The sequence below is a fragment of the Cygnus olor genome, chromosome 1 (genome assembly GCF_009769625.2).
Source record: "Cygnus olor isolate bCygOlo1 chromosome 1, bCygOlo1.pri.v2, whole genome shotgun sequence".
NCBI classification, from domain to species: Eukaryota; Metazoa; Chordata; class Aves; order Anseriformes; family Anatidae; genus Cygnus; species Cygnus olor.
The window spans coordinates 125,092,597-125,117,094 of NC_049169.1; the positions used below are offsets into that span (position 1 = coordinate 125,092,597).

General features: G+C 40.1%; 1 protein-coding gene across 1 annotated transcript; it reads left to right on the forward strand.

Moving 5' to 3' along the window:
* Positions 1–742: 742 nt before the first annotated feature.
* On the forward strand, positions 743–24,322 carry ACOT9 (acyl-CoA thioesterase 9). Its single transcript, XM_040531854.1, is given in 17 exon segments — positions 743–849; positions 2,280–2,371; positions 3,988–4,014; positions 6,930–6,975; positions 10,682–10,852; positions 10,946–10,983; positions 13,124–13,207; positions 13,809–13,912; positions 14,981–15,054; positions 17,687–17,754; positions 18,586–18,697; positions 19,820–19,910; positions 20,396–20,481; positions 21,267–21,354; positions 21,541–21,652; positions 21,655–21,690; positions 21,942–24,322. Coding segments are annotated over 16 exon segments (1,278 nt in total). The 5' UTR covers positions 743–849; positions 2,280–2,289; the 3' UTR covers positions 22,001–24,322.
* Positions 24,323–24,498: the final 176 nt, after the last annotated feature.

A 24,498-nucleotide genomic window follows, 5' to 3' on the forward strand; every position in this document is an offset into this window, starting at 1 on the left:
AGAGTTTATCTACACTAGGCCATACATAGGAAAAATACTCTTTCCTGTCAGAAAAGTAAAGAAATATTGCAGTAGCACTGCTCTGAATTTGGGGCAAATGCAAACTTGTAATAAACATGTACTAACAGGACGAGGGAGAATGGGCTAAAGTTGTGCCAGGGGAGGTTTAGGTTGGATATTAGGAAAAACTTCTCTACTGAAAGGGTTGTTAGGCATTGGAATGGGCTGCCCAGGGAAGTGGTTGAGTCACCATCCCTGGAGGTCTTTAAGAGACGTTTAGATGTAGTGCTTAGTGATATGGTTTAGTGGAGGACTTGTTAGTGTTAGGTCAGAGGTTGGACTGGGTGATCTTGGAGGTCTCTTCCAGCCTAGATGATTCTGTGATTCTGTGATTAAAATGACATGGATGTCCATGTACTGGAGATGAAAGGATGACCACTTTGGACTGCTGCTATGAGGATGTGTTTTAGGTCATTAGAAGTTTATTCGTGTAAGCTGGTACATTGGGATGGTCATTGTAATAGTGCGAGGTGATGAATTTGGGATTTAGACACCTCCCGCTGCATCCACAAATCTCCTGCAGCACGCACGCATGCGATAGGGGGTATAACGTTAGGGAAAGAAATGCTGGGGGTAAAAAATAGCGACAGGGGGTATAAAATTAGGGAAAGAAACGCTGTAATAAGCCACGGCAGGCGTTGATTCAGTCTGTTTTTATTTTGGGAACAGAGGCGGCCCCGCGGGGCGGTGCCGGGGCCTTCCAGCGGCTCGGAGCCTCCCCGAGGCCGGCGCCTGTCGGGAGGGGCCGTGCGGGCGGCGACTCTATGGTGCCGGAGGAGCGGCCGCACGGTGAGGCCGAGGGCTTCCCCGGGGTCTCGGTGCGGTTTTTCCCCCCCGCACCGCCCCGGCAGCAGGCGGAGGGGCTCCTGCGAGCAGGGTGTGCGCGTGTGGGCAGCCGGGGAGCGCCCGCCGGCACCCCGGGACGCGGGCTGAGGGCCGGGCACACGCCGCGCTCCTCGGGGCGGTGCCCGAAGCCGCGGCCGGGGGTTGTTCTCCGCCAGCCCTCGGGGTGAGGCTCCCTCGCGGCCCTGGGGCTGCCCGGGGGAGGCGGCTGGCGGCTGGGCTGCTGCAACGCGCGGTGAGCTGGGGGGCTCGGGGCCGACCCTTCTGGCTGGGTTGTAGTGTAGCCGGCAGGGCCGGGGGGTGATCGTCCCCCTGTGCTCTGCTCTGGTGAGGCCACGCTGTGCTGTGTTCTGCCTTGGGCCCCTCGGCACAAGAAGGACAGCGAGGCGCTGGAGCGTGCCCAGAGAAGGGCTGCGGAGCTGGTGAGGGGCCTGGAGCACGAGTCCTGTGAGGAGCGGCTGAGGGAGCTGAGGGTGTTTAGTCTGGAGAAGAGGAGGCTCAGGGGAGACCTCATTGCTCTCTACAGCTACCTGAAAGGAAGCTGTGGGGAGCTGGGGTTGGCCTCTCCTCACAGATAACTGGTGATAGGACTAGAGGGAATGGCCTCGAGTTGCGCCAGGGGAGGTTCAGGTTGGAAATGAGGAGACATTTCTTCTCAGGAAGAGCGGTCAGGCATTGGGACGGGTTGCCCAGGGAAGTGGTGGAGTCACTGTCCCTGGGGCTGTTCAAGGAAAGGTTGGACGTGGTGCTTGGGGACATGGTTTAGTGGGTGACGTTGGTAGTAGGGAGGTGGTTGGACCGGATGATCCTGAAGGCTTTTTCCAACCCTAATGATTCTGTGATCCTGCACGTTAGGCTTATTCGGAGTTGCACCCATGCTGACCCGTGGGGTGAATGCCAGCGCTAGCTGAATGGCACTGTGTTGGAGGCCTTGTGATCCCTGTCTGAGGGGGTGCCAGCCGGGCGCAGAAGAAGTGAATGTTTTGGGGTCACGGGTAACTTTTAAGATGTGCACAGCCACCATCTGTGTTAGGATGTCTGTGGTGTAAAAGCTGGTATTCAGTCTGAGCTGGTTGTCCCAGGGCCTCTGAATATTCAGTGAAAAGAACAGATGCCTCCAGTGAATCATTCTTCTTTCCTGTGTGCAGGTAATGGCAGATGCTGGTTTGAATTTCGTCTGGCTTGAATCACTGTGTGGATTGCATCTGATTTGAAAAATCAGGCTGATAATAAGGAGTGGGGTTTCTGAAGTAATCGGTGGCATTCAAAAATAAATTTTAATGAAATCTTTATGAAAATATTTTAATCTTTATGAAAATAACTTATTTTCATGGCGTTAAAACTAATGACACCAAATTCTTCCACTCTCTCTATAGGTTGTGCACCATGTGGAAGCTTCCTTCTTTTCTGGCTCGGACGCTCACTTCTGGGACCAGTGGCTTGCCATTGCTTCCAGATATGGCTGAAGGTAAAGTAATTGGCTGTGCTTTGGAGGAAGATTTAGAAATGTTTCTGAGGAGGTTATTCTTTCAGGTGGTGGCCCTTGATTAGTTGATATGGTTTGCACACATTGCATCTGGGCATGTCCTTGACTGTTTACACCATGTATACGTTTGTACCATTTATACCATAGCTCATAGTATAAATGTTTAGGAAGTATCAGAACATATGTGTTTGGAGATCAAATATGTGTAGGTCACTGAATTTACAGGCTTAGTGGCTAGTCTGCTTCTTTAGACTTGGAAGAGTATGTGATTCTTTTTCAGAGGGACAGCTGCTTCTTGAGGAGGCTCTAGATAGAAAGTCAGCGCAATACAGAGAGGTGCTGAGGAGCCTGGCTAGAATGGCTGAGAAATAGAGGAACTGAGTGGAAATAATGAATCATACAGAACTGCTAGGGTGTCACTACTGCTAATTTCATACAGTGAGAGAAACCTTTTAATCAGATTAGTTTCATGAAAATGCACTCTCTCAGTAGAGCTTTGTGTGGAAAGATTGTTTTAATGCTCTAATAATAATAAACCAGTGTTCCTGTTTCAGAAGCTTTAAGAATGTTTTCTTGCATTCTTATCCCATGTACTGAGAAAAGGAGAGCAGAAAAAGAGCTAAAACCAGATACAAATAATTCCTTCATGGAGTTCTGCTTGTTTCTGATGCTTTCTTTTCCCCTTTGTTTCTGAAATAGAACCTCAGGGTTATCCAGTAAAAGAGAAGAAGAAGGTTGTTGGTTGTTAGATAGACATTTATCTAGACTATTGGAAAAAAAAAAGCTATAGGTTAAAGATAGTAATTTGGGAGGTCAAAGGAGAGAAGCAAGGATACAGTACGTTGCATAATTGCAAATATTACCCTGCTCTTTTATTTGGATGTTTTGTGTTGATGCTATCTGGGAGGCCAGTAAAAGTAGTGGAACCATCCTGGCCTTGCCTCTGTTTCTGTTCTAAGGAATGCGAATATTTCTTGGACTATAATAACTGTAGATATTTGAGATTCTGTTCTAAAACTGCAGCATTTAAATAACATTTTGCAAACTCGTGTTGATAAGTAAACTAATTCCCTTTAATTTAGTATACATGCTTTCACAAAACACCAGATACTTATTCTTACTAGCTTTTCACATGCTTCGTCCCAACGGTGGGTCCCAGTTGTGAACGCCCTCAGTTCTTCCATGGTACTCCTAGAGGCACACCGAGTGGATCTTCTGAAGCTTCCTCTGAGTTAACTCATCCTGCTTCATGAAAAATGCTGCAGATAGTCTTTACAAAACTGATAGTGTTTGTCAACAATAGCTGGTAGCACCCAGTTTGAAAAAACGTTTTGACTTAGACTGCAAGCAGATACTATGCAGAGCCAGTAGACAAAGGAACTGGAAAGCTGTATTTGAAGGAGATGGCTGGCTCAGTTGAAATCACAAAGATACTGGCCATAAACCTTGGCAGTGAGCGAGGACAGGTTGCTTAGAGTTGGTTAAAATTTAGGGACATGTACTTAAATAGAATTTAAGCAGGTGAAATAATCAGGTAACCCCCGTCATTTGCATCATTTCTTGTAATTGTTATCTAACCTGTGTTTTCCACTCCACAGGACACTTACCCATTCATGTGAATAATGGTGTGTTGTGGTAATCTGAACATATTTTAATATTTGCTATAACGCTAAACTTACTTAGCTACTGTTTTGCCTTACTTTATCGCTCATGAAAAATGAAAACTTCTTCTTCTCTGTAGACTTGCTTAAAGCCCCTTTGCCTTCTTTAATGTTGTGAGTCTTGACAAGTGAATGTCTCTGGTCATCTTTGTGGAAATATTATACTGGATCTTGGATAGCACAGTGTATTTCTGATAGCATGCTGGATAATGCATTTTTAACAGCCTTGTGGGATACAAAATCTCTTACGTAGCATCTCCTGCAGTACATAGCTTCATTTTAGACGTTTGAATAAAAAAAAGGCTGTGGTCCAGACACAGTGGATTTCTGCGTCTTTCACTGAAGGCCAGATGAAGCTCTATGCCAGACTGGTGGTAAAACACACCCGTGTGGTCTTCCTGAACCTGGGGAGGCAGCAGCACCAGGCGCTGTGGATGGCAGAGATGGATGCAATAAGCTCCTCCAGCTGCCCTCGTGTCCTTCGTTACTGTACTGCACAGCTCAAATAAACTCAGGCCCTGCTGCTCTGGTTTTAGACCGCAACGCAATGACCTCAGCTGAGAAGTTAGTGTGAAATATGCAGTGTGTCAATGATGGATAAAACCCATTTGCTGGAATTGTTCTGTGTGTCTAAGACATTTGCCAATAAGAAAAAAAGAGAATGCCTGAATTATTATGCTTAATTACTTAAGTTTCTGTTATAAAATAATTAAAATCTAGAAAAGCAGTATAATTTTCCCAGGGGAAAGAAAGAGAAGATTTACAGGCCTTGAGCCTGTAAAATGGACTAGATTTAGATTGGCAAAATCTTAGAAACACTTTTACACTTTGTCCTTTTATTGTTCAAATGAAAGTTATGTGGTCTCAGCCTGGCAAATGTTTACTTGTATGCCTAAAATCAGAAATATTAAATGGGACTAATGGTATATACATGTTTGCAGGTTTGGACTCGAGGTTTTTCAGAGCTTTTTACGTCTCTAAAGCTGAAATGGAAGATGAACATAGTTTAAACCAAGACAGAGAAAGTGCTGTTTATTCCCCCTCCGTCCCAGCACAGTCTGCACGCTATTGGAAAATCGAGGTTTTGTGTTCTAGAAGCTCTGACAGTGTTTCTGCTAACACTGTGTTAATCAATGCATGCTATGGCATCTTCACAGGTGGAGTGTGAGTAACAGGAAAGTAGTAATTCCTATTATGTAAACAAGCCTGTTGCTTCTTAAGAAAAAAAAAAGAAAAGAGAATGAGATCCCTCTGGCCCTTCCAAAAAAAAAGAGCTCTAAAATTTTCAATCAGTTCTTTTTCATTGAATAGTTTTTGTTATTGGAATTAGTAATGGAACTCATCTTATTTCAAAACGTATTTTCAGCTTAATTTCCTAAAGAACCCAGGCCTAAGTAATTTGTTTTTGTCTTTGTCTGTCTTCTTTTCCCTCTCTTCTTCCAGACTCCTTTGTTGCTTGCTGCCAGCCGAGATAGATAAGCACAAATCCCAAACTGTGTTCCCCCAAGGCTTGTGAAAACCAGCTTCTGAGTCAGAGGTTCGTTAGGGTGCCCGAGTTAGCGCTGCATGTGGGTCAGCCTGTGTTTGATGGCAGTTGGCAAGTACCTGGGGTCTTTGTAGTGGCCACTGTCAGCTTGGCAGAGCCCTGGCCTAACCACAGCTCCTGCCGGTGCTTGGCTGGAGGCCTGGCAAAGCAGAGGTAGGTTTAGAGGGTTGGGAGGGGAGCTGAGGGTTTTGCAGTAGGGGATGAGCAAGGAGGGCTAGAGGGAGGGATATGTGATTTCAGTCCATAGGGAATCACGCTCTGTTAGCTCCAGGGGTCACAGAACAGCTAGCTGAGTGCTGTGAGTACTCTGACCTGGCATTTAGTTTGTGATGTGCAACGTGTGATGGTGTCCCATAACTTAAAAGTAAAAAGAATCAGCTCGTGAGTCACCAGCAGCCCTCTTTCTGTTTGTGTGACACTTTATTTTTGTAACCCTTCCCTGATGTGTCACTATTTTATCCTATTGTTTGGGCCCTCTTGTATTAAAAATCTTTGTGAATAGGCAATGAATTCCTGCTATCCAATTCTCAGCTCTATTCTGTTATGAAGTTGGGAATTGTTGCTGCTTGTTTTCGAGTGTTTCCGAGTAGCACATATTCACCTGCCTAACAGAGACAGAATATCTTGGTAGATTTGGTGAGACCCTAGCACATTTAATAGCCCCATCAGGAAAGAGTAGAATAACTGCCTGTGCAGAGCTAGTATTAACTCTGATAGTGCAAACAGTGTGAAAAGCAATTTTACAGGTCTCACTTCAGTGTCTTGATGTTGTGTTATTTGAGGCTTCTAGAAATTCAGGCTATAAAACCCTCCTGGCAGCAGTCTGTCTGCTGGTGTTACCCGCCCTTCATGCGTAGGTCTAATCAAAAAATACTTTTTTTCACTCCCCGTCTCCCAGCTGCACTGTCCTTTTAATGTTCCTTTTACAACTTTCTGATCTGTGTTATCTCCACTGTTTGTTTGTGGTTAGGCTGAAATATTTTCACATCAGAATTCCTCAATCCGGTCTTGATCTGCTGTCTCTTTCAGTTGTTAATGCAATCAAACGCCTGCGGTGCTAATTAACAAACTCTCTAAATGCATTCTTTATTGGCTGTACAAAATAAGCTACACAATCATGTTACTCAGTCCATTATTGTGATATGCCTACTAACAGCATCAGCGAATTTGGCCAAACTTTTGTTTTTCAGGCTTTTATTTGCATGAATTTGCTTAATTTTTGTTTGTTCTGGGATGAGGATTGTGCCTTTTAGCACCAGGCAACCAACCTCGCATTCTTCCCTTGCCGAACTAAGCTTTGTTTGCTTTGATTTTTTTTGTTTGTTTGTTTCAGTGCGAAGCAGATTGAGGGATATAGTGGGAGCATCTACCAACTGGAGGTACAGTGTACATTAAATGTATTTTACTTCATCTGTGAAACGTGGAGAGAACTCAGAGTTGTAGCGGAAATGTGAATTCAAACTGAAAAGTAATGCAAAGTCTTGGATTGTTACTTTGTGGATCACAAACTTCTGAGATATTTCTAGCAGATCTTTAGCACCGAGGGAACAAAATACAAGGTCCTGATGCTTACAAGATTCTCTTGTTACCTTGGAATCTGATGGAAATTTAGGAGCTTTAAGGCCTTACTGGAAACATTGTGTTGCAGTTATCTCTTGATTTATCTGTTGGTGGATTTATCCTGGTCAGATGTATCTCAGGCATTTCTTTTCTCTGCTGGAACTTAATTGTAGATTAATTTACATCTGATTTAAATCATCTAAATTTTGGCTTATCCAGTTTACCTACCTCCCCCTCTGTTATCGTGGATGGGCCAGAGTTGCCTATAATCCTGCAGTTGTTAACGCTTCTGAGTAAGTCAGTGTAGCGATCAGGGAAACTTGTGTTGCTGATTGGTTGACCCCACATTTATTTTCTTGATGGGTGATTATCTTATGACTGTATTTGCTGAGCTCTTGTTACACATTTTGAGGACTGATAAGGAAAGGAAAAGGGGCTTGCCTGGATGGAGCGTCTGATATGTCTTGGCCTTCTGAATAGGTTTATCTAAAAGGCATTATAGGCCTGCTAAAGCAAATGCCTGAGTTGGGGAAGTTGAGCTTTGTTTAGGAAAACTGGTAACTAAGCATCATGGGGCTTGAACTTTTTGTGAGGTCAGCTGGTAAGGAATCTAGAAGATGACTTTTAAAAAAGCCTTTCCTGCAGCCCATAGCGGCTAGGTAGGAACCATGCCAGGTGGAAATACCATCTGAGGAGTGAGGCCTTAGAGGGCCCTGGTCAAACCTGATCTTCCATCCATTTTTTTTCCCCTACTGTACCGAGTCTAGGTACATTTCTTGTGCTGTAAAAAATGCAACAGAAACGGTTTGCAAGGTACTGTATGCTTCAGCTACCATGAAGAAGTAAAGCCAGGGAGCCCATTGTTGGGAGTGCTTGAGAATGACAGGCTTAATATGGGGGGAGGTTTGGAGGATATGGGGCGTGTAGACTTTGAGAACCCACTTTTATGTTGGACTGACACAGAGTTTATAAATGTGAAGAGTGAACAGCCAGTGCTTTCATCGAGTTAGACCGTGGAATGACTGAAGAGGACTGACCCAAGAAGCCTGATAGGGTTGTGAAATGGGAGCTAGGGAAGGACTGTGAGGGCCTGATGCGTATCCGTCTGGATTGCTGGGAGAGGGGAGAGATGCTTGTTGGAAGAACACTTTGGGCTATTAATTTTGCTGAAAGGAAACTTTGGTTCATGATTTCTCTTGTAAATGTCAGTGGTGTTTTGTATTAAAAAGTAACACCTTGCTTATAAATGTCTTCTGCTTTTGTACCCATTTGACTAAAACAATGAATTTGCTCATTGCTGATAATAGTGCAGTGATTCTTATTATAGGTCTCACATAGGTATTAGATCTAGATTATGGAGGATTTAGACCTTATTGAAGTCAGTAGGATTAACTAATCCACTGAATTAGAAGGCCTGTAAAATTTGTCTGGGGTACAATCTGATGACAGATTCGTGGGATGACTTTCATTACAATTTAGGTAGAGTTGTAGCCATTTCAGAAACAAATAATGCCATTTCCCAGAATGTTTTGGGCAGTTATTAGTTAATACTTTGAAATATTGTTACTGTATGACTGATAATTGCAGGATGTAAAAGTACTTGGCCATTGAAAAACGTTATTGCCTTGAGCCCAATATTTCTGCGTGTTGAAGAGCACATTCTGAAGCCAAAGTGAAGGGTGCTGCTGCTGCCCTCAGAGGAGCCAGGATAGGACTGGTGAAAACAGAGTATAGTTGCATTTTTATTGCTTGTTTTCTGTGTGTTTGTAGACCAATTTTTTATTTACTCTCTGACTGATTTCCCTTAAACCTTGCACTGAAAGCCCTTGAAAGCAAACTAAAAAAAAGGCAAATAAAAATACCAAACCACCACCATAAAGGAGCATCACCTTGGACATTGCACCTTTCCTTAGTCATCTAGTATATTCTATTTCTATGTATTTCTATTTCTAGTATATTCTATGCAGTGGCCCAACTTCAAACGTAAACACACTGGAATAGGTTGTTCTCTTTTCATTTTTTCTGAACTCTGCAGTTGTCATGTTGCCCAGATGAGATAGGCTGTATTTCATATGTTTATAAACAGCAAAATTTAAAAGAAAGACATTTTCTGCTAAACCTTTACTGTCTTTGATTATGGATTCACACTTCCCCCAGAATTATTTAAGAGCAAAGAGGGAGTATAAATAGTTTAAATGTGACTTTTCTACCCCTCCTCTCCCAAAAATAAAAACCAAAGCCAAAAAAGTCGTCATCTTAAAGTATGGCTAATACCCAGAATTCATCCAAAGTCAAGACTTAAAGACAAATTTTTGATGATCTTGGTGAAAAGGTTCTTTCTGTTGTTTGTGTTAAGATTTTTTTTTCCTCATTAAACGGAGTGGCACTCAAATCACAACAATACAGCGTGCACGACTGGATGAATGGCGCACATTCGCTACAAGTTTAAAATTATGTTTGGTTACTTAGAGCATGAGAAGACATAAAACACCACAAAATTGATCAATAGTTGTGCACACTCTTTTACTTTTTGCCTGAACTGTTGCATGCTTAACTTTCATTTATTTAGTGCTTTGTTATTGATTCTAGGGATGTTATGAAATACTTGCTTTATTAGTTAGGTTGCACTTCTAAAGGGAGGGTGCTTTGGAGGAACAGGTAGGAGAGTATGTAGGGCAAGGTTGCTGTTAGATATCACAGGTATCTGTGCAAGGAACCACCTTGGAAAGAAATGGAAAGAAGTGACAGTACGTTGACACTGTCTCCCTTGTGAGACTTGTAACCCCTCTGGACTCATGGTGCTGAAAAAGCAGCTCTGAATTATTGTTCCCTTTTCTGTATTATTTATTTTCACAACTTTCCTGTGTAGTTGTAAGACTACTGGGTAGAAAGGGAAATATGTAGATTAACTTTCCCTTTTTTTGTGTGCCCCTTTTGTGTATGCTGCGTGAACTGTAACTGTTGCTGTAAAGGAGGAAGTCATCTGTAGGTGATAGCAATTCTTACCAGATTAGCTCTCTTTGTTGTCAGTGCTAACCAGTACTGTACATCTGCATTACTTCTTGAGAGAGATTGTAAATTGACAGTCGTGTAAAATTAACTTTGTAGGAAGAGTTGTAATACAGTAGCTATGGAAGGTATGAATACACACAAAATCTTATAGGTTAAATTAGGCGTGATCTGAGTGTTCTTTTTTTTTTTTTTTTCCCTGTTAAAACTAAGTTGTTTTCAAGGGGAACCATTTTTGTAGCATTCTGAATTGGATAAATTTCATTTGTCTCTTTAGTACAAAGTATGTGCTTGCAACTGGTACACAAATCTATTCAAAACTTTTTGGCAGTAGTGTTCCTTTATCTGATTATGTGCATTTCTCCTTCTTTTCAAGACACACTTACTTTGTCTTATGATCTTTAATTCATTTTTTGTTTTGGTAATTTTCAGTGTGACATCTTTTAGCTAGAGAGAATTTCAGCTGTCTAATATACTCTTCTCATACTCCAGACGAAGTGTTTCTTTTCTTACTAGGGATCATGTGCAAGCAATGCAAGAAAGAAAAGCTCTTCATACTTTACTGGCAAAACGTCAGGAAGATCTCCCCCCTAGAAGAATGAAAGATAGCTATTTGGAAGTTATTCTGCCTCTAGGAAGTCAACCTCAAATAAGAGAGAAGTATCTGAATGTATACAACAGCGTAAGGTAACAAAGTAAATATATTACACATACAGGAAAGTGTTAACTTTAATGTATTTTGGAAGCGGTTATTTAATTGTCAAAAAATGTATCTTACAGGTTTGGAAGGATACTTGAAGATCTTGACAGTTTAGGAGGTAGGTATCTGTGCCCTTGAAAGGAAAACACAAATAGTGCAGAGTGAGTGAGTACTGTTTGAGTACTGATACAGTATGACCTCAGCAAGGATTGCATCAATGTGCTGTCTCTGAGGGGAATTAAAAAAGATACTGATGCTGAAAGAGGATGAAGTATGAACAGGAACAGTCAGAAGCAAAATGCTAAGCTTCAGCTTCTGCCGGTTTGTAAAGGACCAGCTATAAGAATAATTATACTCAGTTGCTTCACGAGTTAGCTTTCTTATTTTTTTCTCCTTGTCATTTGTTCATGGTCTTTAAAATATCAAGATCTTTGATTCCTGTTTTGCAGCTAAAAGAATTGCTGGGTTGTTAATATGACTTGATGTTTTTCTCTTAAAAGTCCTTGAAAGTGCCCAGAGAAGGGCAACAAAGCGTGGGAATGGTACAAAGCTGTGCCGGGGAGGTTCAGACTGGGCATTAGGAAACGTTTCTTTGCCGTCACACACTGAAACAGGCTTATTAGGGAGGTGGTTGCTGTCCGCGGCTGTCAGTGCCCAGAGGCATTTGGACAGTGCCCTCAGTAACAAGCTTAAATTTTTGGTTAACCCTAAAGTGATCAGGCGGTTGGACTCCACAATCTTTGTAGGTCCCTTCCAGCTGTTCTGTTCCGTCTTAAAATGTCACCACATGACGTCTTTCTTCAGTAAAGTTCTTTAGCTGGTCAGTAGCATTTTGATGGAGGTTTCTCGCAAAAAAATGAGTGCTTTTTAAGGGAAAGGTCTGAGGGAGAAGTACGTACATAATGGTTCCTTCAGCAGGACAGAAAGACCTTCTGTGGGTCCAGATGGCCAAGAGTGAGGCAGGCAGAGAAACAAGTGAATGCAAGTCACCTGTCTGTGAGGATAGGCAAAAGAGCTAGATGATTTGTATTTTGTACTAGGATATGGAAGATAGGACCTGTCCTAAATTAAAAAAGGAGACTTAAAACTAGTGGCTCATTTCAGTTGATAAATAAGATGAGCCTGTTTTTCATTCTGTGCCTTGCTTAGTTTCTCTGTAGACCTGTGAAGATCTTGGATTTTTCCTGGTAACAGCACACAATGTCTTTGCCTTGTTTGTAGTCATACTTGTCTTCAGTCAGTTCTACTGGGGTTATATTATTATGGGGAAATCAAGATTACACAGTGTTCAGAATGGTGGTAAACGGTTTTCATAGGAACAAGTACCATTCCACCCTGTTCCCAGCATATCCAATGACCTTGGCAAATGTGCCACGTGAATGATTGATCAACTTCTAAGTTTTTGTCTTTGGCATTGAGGTTCTGATAAATCCCATTCAGACTATTATTAATTGTATTGATGCCATGACTGATAGGCATAACAGCTTTCAGAATTATGACTTTAGTCATTTTTACTTACATTTCCTGGAAAGACAGAGTTTTTCCTTCTCTGGAAAGTATCTGCATCTAATGAGATGCTTTTGAAACCTTTATTGAGTAAAAATTACTAGAGTACTAGGAAGAAAAATCTTTGCAACATTACTCTTTATTATTGCTCTAAGGAGTCTGTTATTACTCTGAGGAGTCTGTTTACTTGCATATGCCCTCATGAGCAGAGCTAATTAATTTAAGTAATCATTTGGCTAGTAATGATTACTGTGTGATAAATACCTCCAACTATGCTTTCATGCCTGTAAGGCACAGTTTATCTAATCTGCACCTCTTTAAAGGAATCAGTATCTGAAAACAAGTCTGCAGATAGTACGTATCCTTGAACAACCTGCATGAAATCAAAGTAGGAGGTAGGAAGGGAATGAAGAATCTGAGAGAGTGGGCTACAGGGGTAAGGGAACAGATTATGTGGGATTGGAAGGAGTGGAGTGATGGGTTGATTTAAAGCACTCAGTTAAATTTCTCTTTGCAGTAAGTAAATATACATATAGCTGAGACAGCTGCTGAATCACTGTTTTCTTTATAGCAATCCTCTGAATTAAGTACATGAAAATGTGGAAGTCGTGCACTCCTACGCTGTGATATTTCGGTTTGTGCTTTGCAGGTACCTCTCATGCTTCACAAAGGTGGTTTTGATCTGCTCTGCTAAAATTCTTGTTAAAATACAAGAGAACTAAATGCTGACTCCGTTTTTGGTCTCTCCACAGTTCTTATTTGCTACACTCACACCAAGCAGGAAACGCAGCCAAGGTCTCCCTTATCGATAGTTACAGCCCTGGTGGATAAAATTAGTAAGTGGCAATTTGATCAGCAGGAATAGTTTCATCTGTTTATCTTACTCACTCGGCAGCTACTGCATTCCTGTGGTTGTTACTGGGGATACCTTCTTCCCTCCCCTGTTGAGTTGCCTTCATGTTGTTTTGGCTTTGACCTCTTAAATACTCTGGCTTTCCTTGAAGGGAGGAGGGGAAGAGGGTTTTGTGGATGCTTTTCAGCATTTCAGATTTCCCTTCCTTTAAAAACACAACTTTTGTGCAGCCTGCACTTCTGTGTTTGGTTTTGTATTAGCATGTGAGTTCCTTAGCTTCATTTCTAAACAGTGTTCTGGTGAAGCTGGACCTTGCTTGTGTCGCATGTTCTGCTGACCACCTCTGTGGGTCTGCCATCCGTCTGCCACACGTGTGCCTGTTCCTTCCTCTTCTGGTTTTAGTGAAAACAGATAAGGCAGGAACTGCAGGCTAGCAGTGTGGTCCCATACAACAGCTGTCTCTTCTGGGTTGTTTGTGTGCTCTGCTGCTTACACAACGCAAAAAGATCTTAGAGGAACCAGTCTTTCTAGTGTTAGACGTGAGCGATCTGTCTCCCAGTAACCTCTAACATTTATTCCTGTAGATTTGCGCAAGAGGGTCGTACACCCTGACTGTGACATCAAATTCACGGGCAATGTTTCCTGGGTTGGAAAGACCTCAATGGAAGTAAAGATGCACATGCTGCAGGTTAGTTCCGGTGACTTCTGTCTCTCCTACAGCAGTTGCAAGGTGTTTCAGAGTGAATTCTGGATGATGACAATAACAGCCTAAATTACATTTCTAGAATAACCAAGATGACTTCCAGTAGTTTAAGTACAGCGAGATACGCTGTTGCTAATCCTTCTGTCAAGACGTGCATTTTTCTTAACCAGAATTTTGTAGTTAACTTTGAGATCAGTAATACTCAGAGAGACAAAATAGGTATCTGTGCTCTGTATCTTTAGAAGCTTCTCTCTGCTTTTGAAAAGTGTTATTTTCCTTGTACCTGTGCATTTTATAGATTTATAAATTTTAATGCTGATATTCAGACTCAGTATTAAATTGTATTTTCTGTGCATATTGTCTACTGCATAGCATAATTTTTGTAATAAGTTATTAAACGCTAAAAGTTGAAAATAAATGGAAGGTGTAACTACTCTACACTGTACAGGAAGCAAAATGAATATTAATTTAATTAAAAATCCCTAATATTTCTATTGAATACTTACAGTCAGTTGATCAGTTAGCTGAAACATTCAGTAATTTAATTATTTAGAGAAGCAAGGATAGTCTACTTACGTGATAGGAGTGGCTATGAGTCAGATAAACAGGTAAATATTTTTTGATTCAGTTTGTGTCCTTAAGTGAAGTCTCTGATGTAGAAGATAATGTTACAACTTTGTTGTCTGAACTGCCTCCCAGTGCTGACAGTGGTGCCAATTTGGTATTAGTTATAAAATTGTTTAGGCATTTCTCAGAATAAAGAGTAAGTGGGCATTTTACAATTTTATTTTATATTTTTCCCTAGCTGAAAATAGTAGTTAATTAGCATTCCTCTGCTTAATGGTTTTGTTGCAGAGTTCCTGAAAATGGAGTTTTAAGTTGTGTTCTTTCCTTCTGTTCAGCCTACTGTGGGAACTCTCAGAAGGGATGATAAAATGAAAGTAAACATTGCGATAATTATATGATTGTGTAGGGGATACCAACTGAATAGCTCGCTAAGCGCTTTTTATGATTTTTGAGTTTAAAGGTACAATCGTTTCCTGTCTCTCTCAGTTGCACGACGGTGATTACTGCCCTGTGTTAGATGCAACCTTTGTCATGGTGGCCCGGGACCCAGAAAACAAACGGTAATTTGTAGGACAGGGAAATAGTCTTCAGGCTCCTGTTGTGGTGAGAGTGGCAAACGTGGCAGCTATGTACGTGTGAAGTTGTATGGTGTGGGTTATAAATGAATTGTATAGTTGATGTTTTCTGTTGGCAAATGTTACTTCCCTGGGGCAAGCATCAGAGCTTTGAATTCAGGACTCAAATGATACCAGGCATTGCTGTTAGTCTTTGGATCTGTCCCTTTTCCGTAACAGATTTCCCTGTGTTTGGATGACTGGCCTGATGAACAAAGAAGTAAAACAGTGGACTACAAACCCATGTGCGTTGTACAGCAGCTGTTAAAATTGATTGCTTTCTTGCCCTAAAAAAAAGAAACAGAAAGATCGAGTCTCAATGGTTCAGAATCATAGAATAGCTTAGGTTGGCAGGGACCTCTGGAGGTCATCTAGTCCAACCCCCCTGCTCAAGCAGGGACACCCAGAGCAGGTTCCCCACAAGCACATCCAGGGGGTTTCTGAACACACTCTGTGACAGTGCTCTGTCACCCGCACAGAGCAAAAGTGCTCCCTGATGTTCAGATGAACCTCTTGTGTTCCAGTTTGTGCCCATGGGCTTTTGTCGTAGCATTGGCACCACTGAAAATAGCATGGATCCATCCTCTTCTCACCCTCCTTTCAGGTAGGTTAAATAGCCTTTGAGTGTAATAGTATCATTAATTCTGTAATTCGTTATGGTAGGTGTTGTCAGAATACTGACACTAAATTATATATTATATTTATATATAAATTATATATATAGAATACTGACACTAAATTATATAAAAATTTATGTAAAAAAAACATGGACCTGCTGAGTATTCTCACAAAACAAAACAAAACAAAAAAAAGAGAAAAGTATATAAAACCAAAACAACAAACAAACAAAACAAAACAAAAAAACCCTTCTGGTTTCACCCTTTCTGTAATATTCAGTCACTAAACAGACTGCTCAGTTTCAGTTTTGGTTTATGTGACTCCAATACTAGAAAAATCAACTATATTTCTTAGATCTTGTATTTCTTACACCTTGTGTAGCCTGCAGAAGTAATAAACCATTTTCTGTTTCTAACTAGTTTAAATAATCGCTTTTATTTAATGAAGAAGGATATTTATTGGAAGGATTTTGCTTGACATAATTATTTAATCCTGATAACATTATAAGTAGTTATTAGTATGGTTTTCTGTATCAGATTTGTGTTATTTTTAGATTCTATTAGTGTATTTATACATTAAAAATATATATATATATATTTTTATGGTTCCCCCTCTTTTTTTCCCCCCTAAAATTGCAAAAATGGCACTATACACTAGTAGACTGACTAATGTAGCAAAACAAACAAACAGTAATACTCCAAGCAACTATCCAAGGCAATATTTTTATTCTGCTTTACAAACGGGCTAGGGACAGCTGAGGAGATACGCTGTCTGCATAAGTCCATGTAGATAAGACTTCACACAGACTTTAGTGTCTGTTCTTCGAGCCAGCTAACCACAAACCTGGTGTGTTCTGGAAGTATTCTGTGTGAGGTAGAAACCTTTCAGAGAGGTACAGGGTATATTAGATTGGGTATGGCGCCCCTAAATCTGGTTGTATGGCTTTTGGACCATAAAAAACTTACATCTCAGGTGCTTGGACATGATAGCTAATGGAGACGCATCCTGAGCTGAAGAGAGGGAGAATGAGCTGTGCAATAGTGTTGGAGCTGATGTGCCTTGAAAATCCAGAGTTCTAGCAAACAAAGGAAAAGAGCAGGCTGTTCCAAGTGAAAGGTCTCTTTGTATGCTTCTTGTTACCAACCCAAATAAAGCCTGAGGACAGAGGTGAATTGCTTAGCAGATTTACATATTTGTGTGTGTATGTAAGTGTATATATGTGTGTGTTTATTTGCATATATATCTTGTTTTGAGTATTTGTATAAGTGTTTAAAATATAAAAATAATCTGTGGAAATCATGAGGAAGAATGGGTCTTGAAAATAAGCATTTGCCCTGGCTTGTGAGAAGAAATAACTAAGTTTTATGCAGTTTTGTTAGAGTAAATTTATTTGTGCAGTTAAGTAAATGTATGAATTGGGACTCAAGGCAGCCTCGTATCATCTTCTTTGATAAGTGGCATATGTGGTAAACAGCTTTTGGCTGTTGATAAGGCTGTCATGGGAACATGTAGATTGTAAGAACGCTCGCTAGCTACAGCACTGTGCTCTTTCTATTCCAGAAGGAATGCTGCTGTTCAAGTTTTGTGTATCTATTTTAGACTATCCTAGATCACCACTTCCTCATTTGTTGAGTTTCTAAATAGCTTTCTGTTTTAATGATCTTCATGTAATCTATGGGTACAGATTTAGCTCTTTATGAAGCACAGATGTGTCAATTATTTTTTCTTAATTGTACTAGATTGTGGTTGGATAGCTTCAGTTCTGAAGAGGCAGTTAATTAAGCAAGTGTGATATTCTGTTGGCAGCTGTCAATTATGAAATAATGTATTTATTTCTATGATATAATCTGAAGGATGTCTTTTAATCTTGTGTAGTGTGTATGTAAGCAAAAAATGAAACACAGTGTATTTACAGGACAAATTCTTGTAAAGTGTGTAATTTACAAATCTCTGTCCATAGGCCGGCATTTGTTAATCCACTCATTCCTGAGAGCCCTGAGGAAGAAGAAATCTTCAAGCAAGGGGAAAGTATGTCATATGTAGATGTAGTGCTTAGTGACGTGGTTTAATGGTGGACTTGGCAGTGCTAGGTTAAAGGTTGGACCAAATGGCCTTAGAGGTCTCTTCCAACCTAAACGATTCTATATTTCCTGGTAGCATGCAAATCTGCCTTAGTTTCAAGTTAGTAGCTGGAAGGAAGTAGACTTCAGAAGTTCTTCTACTGAGAAATGGTCCTCATTTGTTCAAAAGCAGATTTTTGTCATGTCTTGTGTGTCAATATTGCTAAGAGTTTAAAAGCCTGCTCTCACATTCTTGGAAACTCTTTGGCTAAACTGACAGGCACTCCACATCAGTACTGAGTACTGAAAATGGAGGGGAGAGCAGAAGAAATAGCATAGCTCTGTTTCCTTTTGTTTCAAGCTGGAATTTCGACGTGGAGAATTAATAAAAAACATTAAAGTTTGAATAAACTGAACAAAAGATATTTTAAGTTAAAATTTCAATCATTATGGCCTATGGCAGTGAATTCATAAATTTGCATTCTTGTACCATTGACAAAACCTGAAGAAGGTTGCTATTTAGTGATTCTTGCTTGATATGTTTTTTCTGTACTTCAAGGGGAATATGTAAGTTTCCTGTAAGGGTACTGGGTGTCAGCATAATTGGGTCTTTATCTTTTTTCTTAGATGCAGTCAGTTCTAAAAGCCAAATTTGTTTGAGTTAGGACTGTCAAGCTCTAGCTTTTAACTTAACAGAGGAAAAAAAAAAGAGTCAGTTGATTCCAGATTCAAGTCGTCACAGCCAAATCAAATGTTTTTTTTTCCTTTGAACTGTAACATACTTTTTTTTTCTACTTAGTGAACAAGTTAAAGAGGATTGATTTCAGCACTGCTTCGTTACTGAAAATGGCTCCCACTGCAGAAGAAAGAAACATTGTTCATGATATATTCCTGAATACATTGGACACAAGGCAAGAAAGGGAGGGATGGAGGAGAAATGGAGTCTTGAGGAAGAAAATTAATGTGCGTTTTGAGTGGGCTTTTAGAGGGTCTACTGGCATAAAGGCACATGTTTTGTTTTCCCATTTTTCAATTTAAACTCTGGGTCATTTTACTTGAAATACAGGTACAAACTTTGACGTGTCATCTGTGCCTCTTAAGAGTCTTTCATCATTCAGGAGTGTTAGCTCTGCCAAGATGATGAAAGCGTTAGCACAAAGAGCTTCTGAAGAAGATGTTAGGAATAATCCCGGGGAAAAAGGTTAATGATGTCTAACCAAATAAGGGAATGCAATGGTTTTGCAGCTGTGTGATTTACACAATATAAGAGTTTTCTGCCAGGTAGGTAGAAGAAAGCCTGTGAGGGCTGGAATTGGCCATATTTTGATCAGGTAACTTAGTGTGTTTTAGGAATAATTCTGGGCAACATTAGTTGGGGGAGACTAGTGTTGTCACACTTCTCTTATAGTTCAGATTTCTGTGAAATCATCCAGTGCTGAGGGTTGTCAAACAATGTTTAATAACATTAGCATGCTGTCGTGTTTGTGAATGATTTCTTTGACTCGCTAACCTTACACAGTTGTTATTTTCAAAGCTGTTCACCAAAGTGAGACGTACCTTCCATTAAAAATGACAGAGGTGTTTTGTACACAATCTGCCTGGGTTTGAAAACCTCAGACTGCATGTTTGATGTTGAATTATTCTGTTAGCTCATTATGTGCTTTTAGTTTATACTCTGATTTAATAAATAGTGTAAGGCTTTTCTGGGAAAGTGTGTATTTTGTGGCTGTGGCTTATCTTTTCTTTCATGTACCTTTCTCAAGTTGAGATTGTTCCTTCAAAGGAGTTTGGACATTAGCAGAAGTTTCTGAAAGAAGAGAAATGTAGACTTTGTAGATTTATTATTGCAATCTTAAGTATCTCTTTAGATACAGCTTCAGGCTCAGTTGCAGCAGCTTTCAGTGACAGCGTTCCTGGATGGTGGCTTGTTTGGTTTTGATTTTTCTATTTTTTGTGTTTGTCTGCATTTACTTCTTTTGCATTTCTGACCTGCTGAAATCTGCTCATGTAAAATTTTTTTATTTCCTTCATAGGACAGTAAGTTTTCGGAGTCGTGTATTACCGCCCAATTCAGTCTGGATGGAAGATGCAAAGCTAAAAGGCCTACAGATTTGCCATCCTCAGGTATTTTGAAAAATATGAATAAACTACAGAAATGGCTACTGAATTATGAATTGTCTTTTAAGACTAGTTAATACATTATTTTGGTTAGGTTCTGCAGTCCTTGCAATGTATTTAGATCTTAGTTTCTTTTGCCATTTTTCTGTTAATGGAGTAGAAAATCTATATCTATTTCGATTGCCACTGCGAAATAGGAAAGAAAGTAATGAGAAGTCGTCTATGACTGCTTAGTTTGTTTAAAGAAATTAATTTGTAAATTATTTAATTTGGGCTTCCAGTTTATGACACAGTCTAGAGTTTTATCTAATGAGTCAGCTGAGTGCCTATAAAGTAAAGGTTCCTCAGCCATTTGAACTTTTGCATGCCTTTATACATTCCGATGCTTGGAGTTCTGTTAAATGCTGTGAACTGAAGTGCAGACTTTAACGCGGTGCTTTGAGAAGAACATACGTGATGCAGCAGTCTGATTTTTCTGTTTCTACATACAGGAGCGGAACATCTTCAACAGGATCTTTGGGGGTTTTCTAATGAGAAAGGCATTTGAACTGGGATGGGCGACTGCTTGCAGCTGTGGGTGAGTTGCAGACTTTTTATGTGTATAAAATCTAGAACATTGAGCATGTATGGATAGGTCGGGAAACCATGCTAGCCAACCTAATGACAATACAAGTAGAAAAGACCTACATGTTTAAGAGGAGGATGCTGCACTATTATTTCACAGCACTATTTTACTTAGAGCACCTGTCATATTTGCAGAGATTTGCATCATGCTCCTTGGAGCTTGTTTTTAAACACTAAACATAGGGATAGAAACGGAATCTTTTGTCTGTGTTGTTCTGTCTTGCTAAGCTACTGAGACTGACTTTGAAGATATGTTTTTTTTTCCTAAATGTATAAAATAAACGTTCTCCTAAATAAATACTACATCTATACAGTACAACAGCTTCTAATAACTACTTGTGTTTAGAAAGTGTGACTGTTCATCACCCAGCAAAGATCTATGCCTGAGTTTAATGGAGCATGTGTAGCCTAATAGAAAGGTGCCTTACGTCAGTGCTTGGAAAGCCAAGGCCTAAGCAATGGTGGCATGAAGTTTGCCTAGCCAGTGTAAGTCATAAGATACAATGATGATGCAATAGCGTAATCTTAAAGAATGTCTGTTTTTATGTGTGCAAGAGGTTTCCTCCTCTTATTTTTGTCTTGGGTGATGGCATAATTCTTTAGCACTTCCTGTGACCTGCATTTAAGTAAGAGATTTATTTTCTAGTAACCCATCATTGAAGTGCTGGAAAGGAAATAGTTTACATTTCTCCAAATACACTAGTTGTTCTTGAGAAGAAATTCCTTTTTCTTTCTCAGGGGTTCCAGACCTTTTATTGTATCTGTTGATGATATCATGTTTCAGAGGCCAGTTGAGGTTGGATCCTTATTATTGCTTTCTGGACAGGTAGGAGTTTATTTCTCTTTGAAGAGCAGAAAAAGGTACCCTTCCTGTTATCACTGTTAATCACTGATAACGAACTGTGCATTATGAATGTGCATGACTTTTCTTGTTAAACACTAAAATTGTCTGTTAGAGTTTTTCAGTGCCAGGGATGAAGTATGAACTGTAACTCCTTCCCTAACTGTGCAGGTCTGTTACACGGAGAAAAACTACATCCAGGTTCGAGTGCACAGTGAGGTGTATGATGCAGATACTAGAGAGCACCACACAACCAACATCTTCCATTTTACATTTATATCAGAAACGAGGTCCCGCATGTTGTCCCCAAAACATACGGAGGCAAGTACCCAGTTAATGCATTGCCATTGAAACTGTGGGAAAGAACACTTCCTTTCAGTTGAAACATTTGTCATTTTAACAGATGAACTATTGGCATTTGAATATTTTAACAGGATTTTGTGGCAAAGCACGTTTATTTTATGCTGTGATGACAATGTGGGTTGCTTCATCTTACCATTCTGTGTAGTTAGTTGCCCAATACTGATACTAAGTTGTAAATGTGTTTTTCTCTTTTCTTCACCTAATTTCAGAGTCCATGTTGTATTTAGACGGGAAGCGACACTTTGCTGCAACCATGAAAGAAATCTGAGAGGCACTGAGTGCTGCACCAGCAGTGTATCAGCATACTGTCTTAGAATGAATGAGTCATCACCAAGGATGGCTAACAAACAAGTGCTCTCAATACTAAACCAAAATAAAAAAACCAACCCCCCCCTTTTTAGTACTATTTATGTATTTGCATATAAGTGGATTTTTTATTCTCCGCTACTAGGATTTCTTGAAATTTCCTTTGACACACCAACTCTGTTAGGAAATGAGGCTGAAAAAATACAATCATACTTTGCTTTGAGAGATCTTGTTACCCCCCTCTTGCTGTCTTGTCACCATCTGCCTTTTTTCCCTTGGTAGCTTCCCTTTGTGCTTCTCTGACAATGGATAGAAGTTCTATCAGAAAAATGTGTGCAATAAGTAGATACAGATGAAGCCATTTGACCTGTATTCTCATGTAAATTAGGTTTAGGGTCTTGTTTTTCAAGAAGGACACTGGCATTTGGGTTGCAACAGAAGCTCAGAAGTTATTAGTGTGCACAGTGTACAAGCAGGTATTTTCCATCATTTTGGATTTTACAAGGTTGTTGCAGCTTCTTTTTTATATGGTTTCACGTTCACTTGGTAGACTTTTTTGCAATGATGTGAAGTTGCTAGATGGTCTGTTCTGACATTGTAGGCATACAGCCAGCCCTGAGAGCCTCTTCTAATTTTTTTGTTCGCTGCTGTAACTGCATGCTAGTTCCTGAATGAGTAATTTCTTGTAGCGTATGGAATAGTGATCTGAGTGGTGAAATTTTGTAAGACTCGGAAATGGTATTGTAGAGCAGAACTGGGAGCAGAGAAGGAAAATGCTGCTAAAATGGTAATGGTTATGTTTGATTTGTGCAGGAATTAAGGGCCCAGAGGATCTGTGCTGAGCAGCTCCCGAGTCAGGTGCTGAGAGGTTGTTTTTTTTTTTTTTTTTTTATTGGACTGAGCGGTGGAGATGACATCCTCCACAGCTGGGTTATTTGTGTGGTTACTCACACTTCACTACAGTCTACTGAGGACTGCACAGCTTTTAAAGTTGTTGATTTTACCTATGAAGGATGGAGCAACTGAGCACCACAGAATGGACACCAAAGTGGACGTAACTGTAGTATATAAGTAGCAGGAAGAAAGTAGTTGATACTGAAGTGCTTCTGATGTAGTGGAGAAAGCTTTCATCTGCAATATCTGGCAGATAAAGCCCAACATACTGAAATTAGGAGGATCAGTGGATGGAAAGCATCAGCTTTTAGCAGTGGGGATGATGAGTCACAAGCACAAAACGTGGCCTTGGATACCTTCAAATCAAGACTGATGTTTTGTGTGAGCAAGGCGGACACCTAAACTGGAGTAATTGGGCTCCATGGCAGTTTAAATGGATCAACTGTGGTGTTTTATAATCCAGGAGAACAGACTTATGTGTCCCTTCTAAGGTTAAAGTTTGTGAAATCAGGAAGCACTGGGTAAAAGTGGTGTGACAGCACAGATGCACGAAATGAGTTGATAAAACAGGGTGTTGAGATTTTTATTTCAGAGTAAGAAAGTTTAAAAATTTAATGTTTAGAAGCAACTTTATTTTTGCTGGAAGGATAGTGTGACGTTCATGGCTCCTGAAAGCTGACTGTTACTCTTGTAAAGAGACTGAATGTTACAACCGCTAGCATGTAACACATTGGCCTTTCTAAGAATTTGCTGCCTGTATTTGTAAGTTAGGCAGCTTTCTAGTACAGGAACAGGGTTGTTACCTGATCCAGATGGGATTAATGCATTGCAGAGAGATCAAGCTTCCAGATCCCGATGTAGTTTCTCCCTTCGGTTACACTCTGTTGCTGATTCAGCTGGTTTTAGTCATTTCCTGTAATGGTTATGCCACTCTGAGTATGTATTATATTTTCTGTTTTCTTTATTTTTAATACTCTTTTGAAGCTGAATATACTTGACTGACCAAACAAATAAAGAACTGAAAATCTATCCCAGCTTTTTATATGTATCAATATTTAAATATGAATTTATCATAATTTCTAAATTCAGCCTTCGGAAGGGGGTGGGAGAAAAAGGTTATAGGGTAGGGAGCAAGGCTTGACATCAAAACCTCTGGATGCAGTGAAGAAAACAAATCCCACAAATGAAGTTGCTTAAAAGAACTATCTCATGAATGAAGATGCTTGAGAGAATTGCTGTGTTTTTGTACTTCATGATATTGTAATCACGTACCACAGTTGCAGTAGTTATAGAAATGTATTTACAGTCATGCAGAACCTCTGTGTTTATATATACAAATATATATATATATGTATGTTACATCTTTTACATATAGTAATAAATACACAAAGAATTTGTGTCACCTATTTTTTGTCTGGGACAAGAACTCCAAGCTGTCACCATCTTTGATAATAGGTAAATTAATCTTTGTCCAAGGAATATTATTTATACATGTCTCTGTGTACATTTGTGTGAGATAAAAACTACTTATTCTTAGATCTCACATTGAGAATAGAAATATTTTAC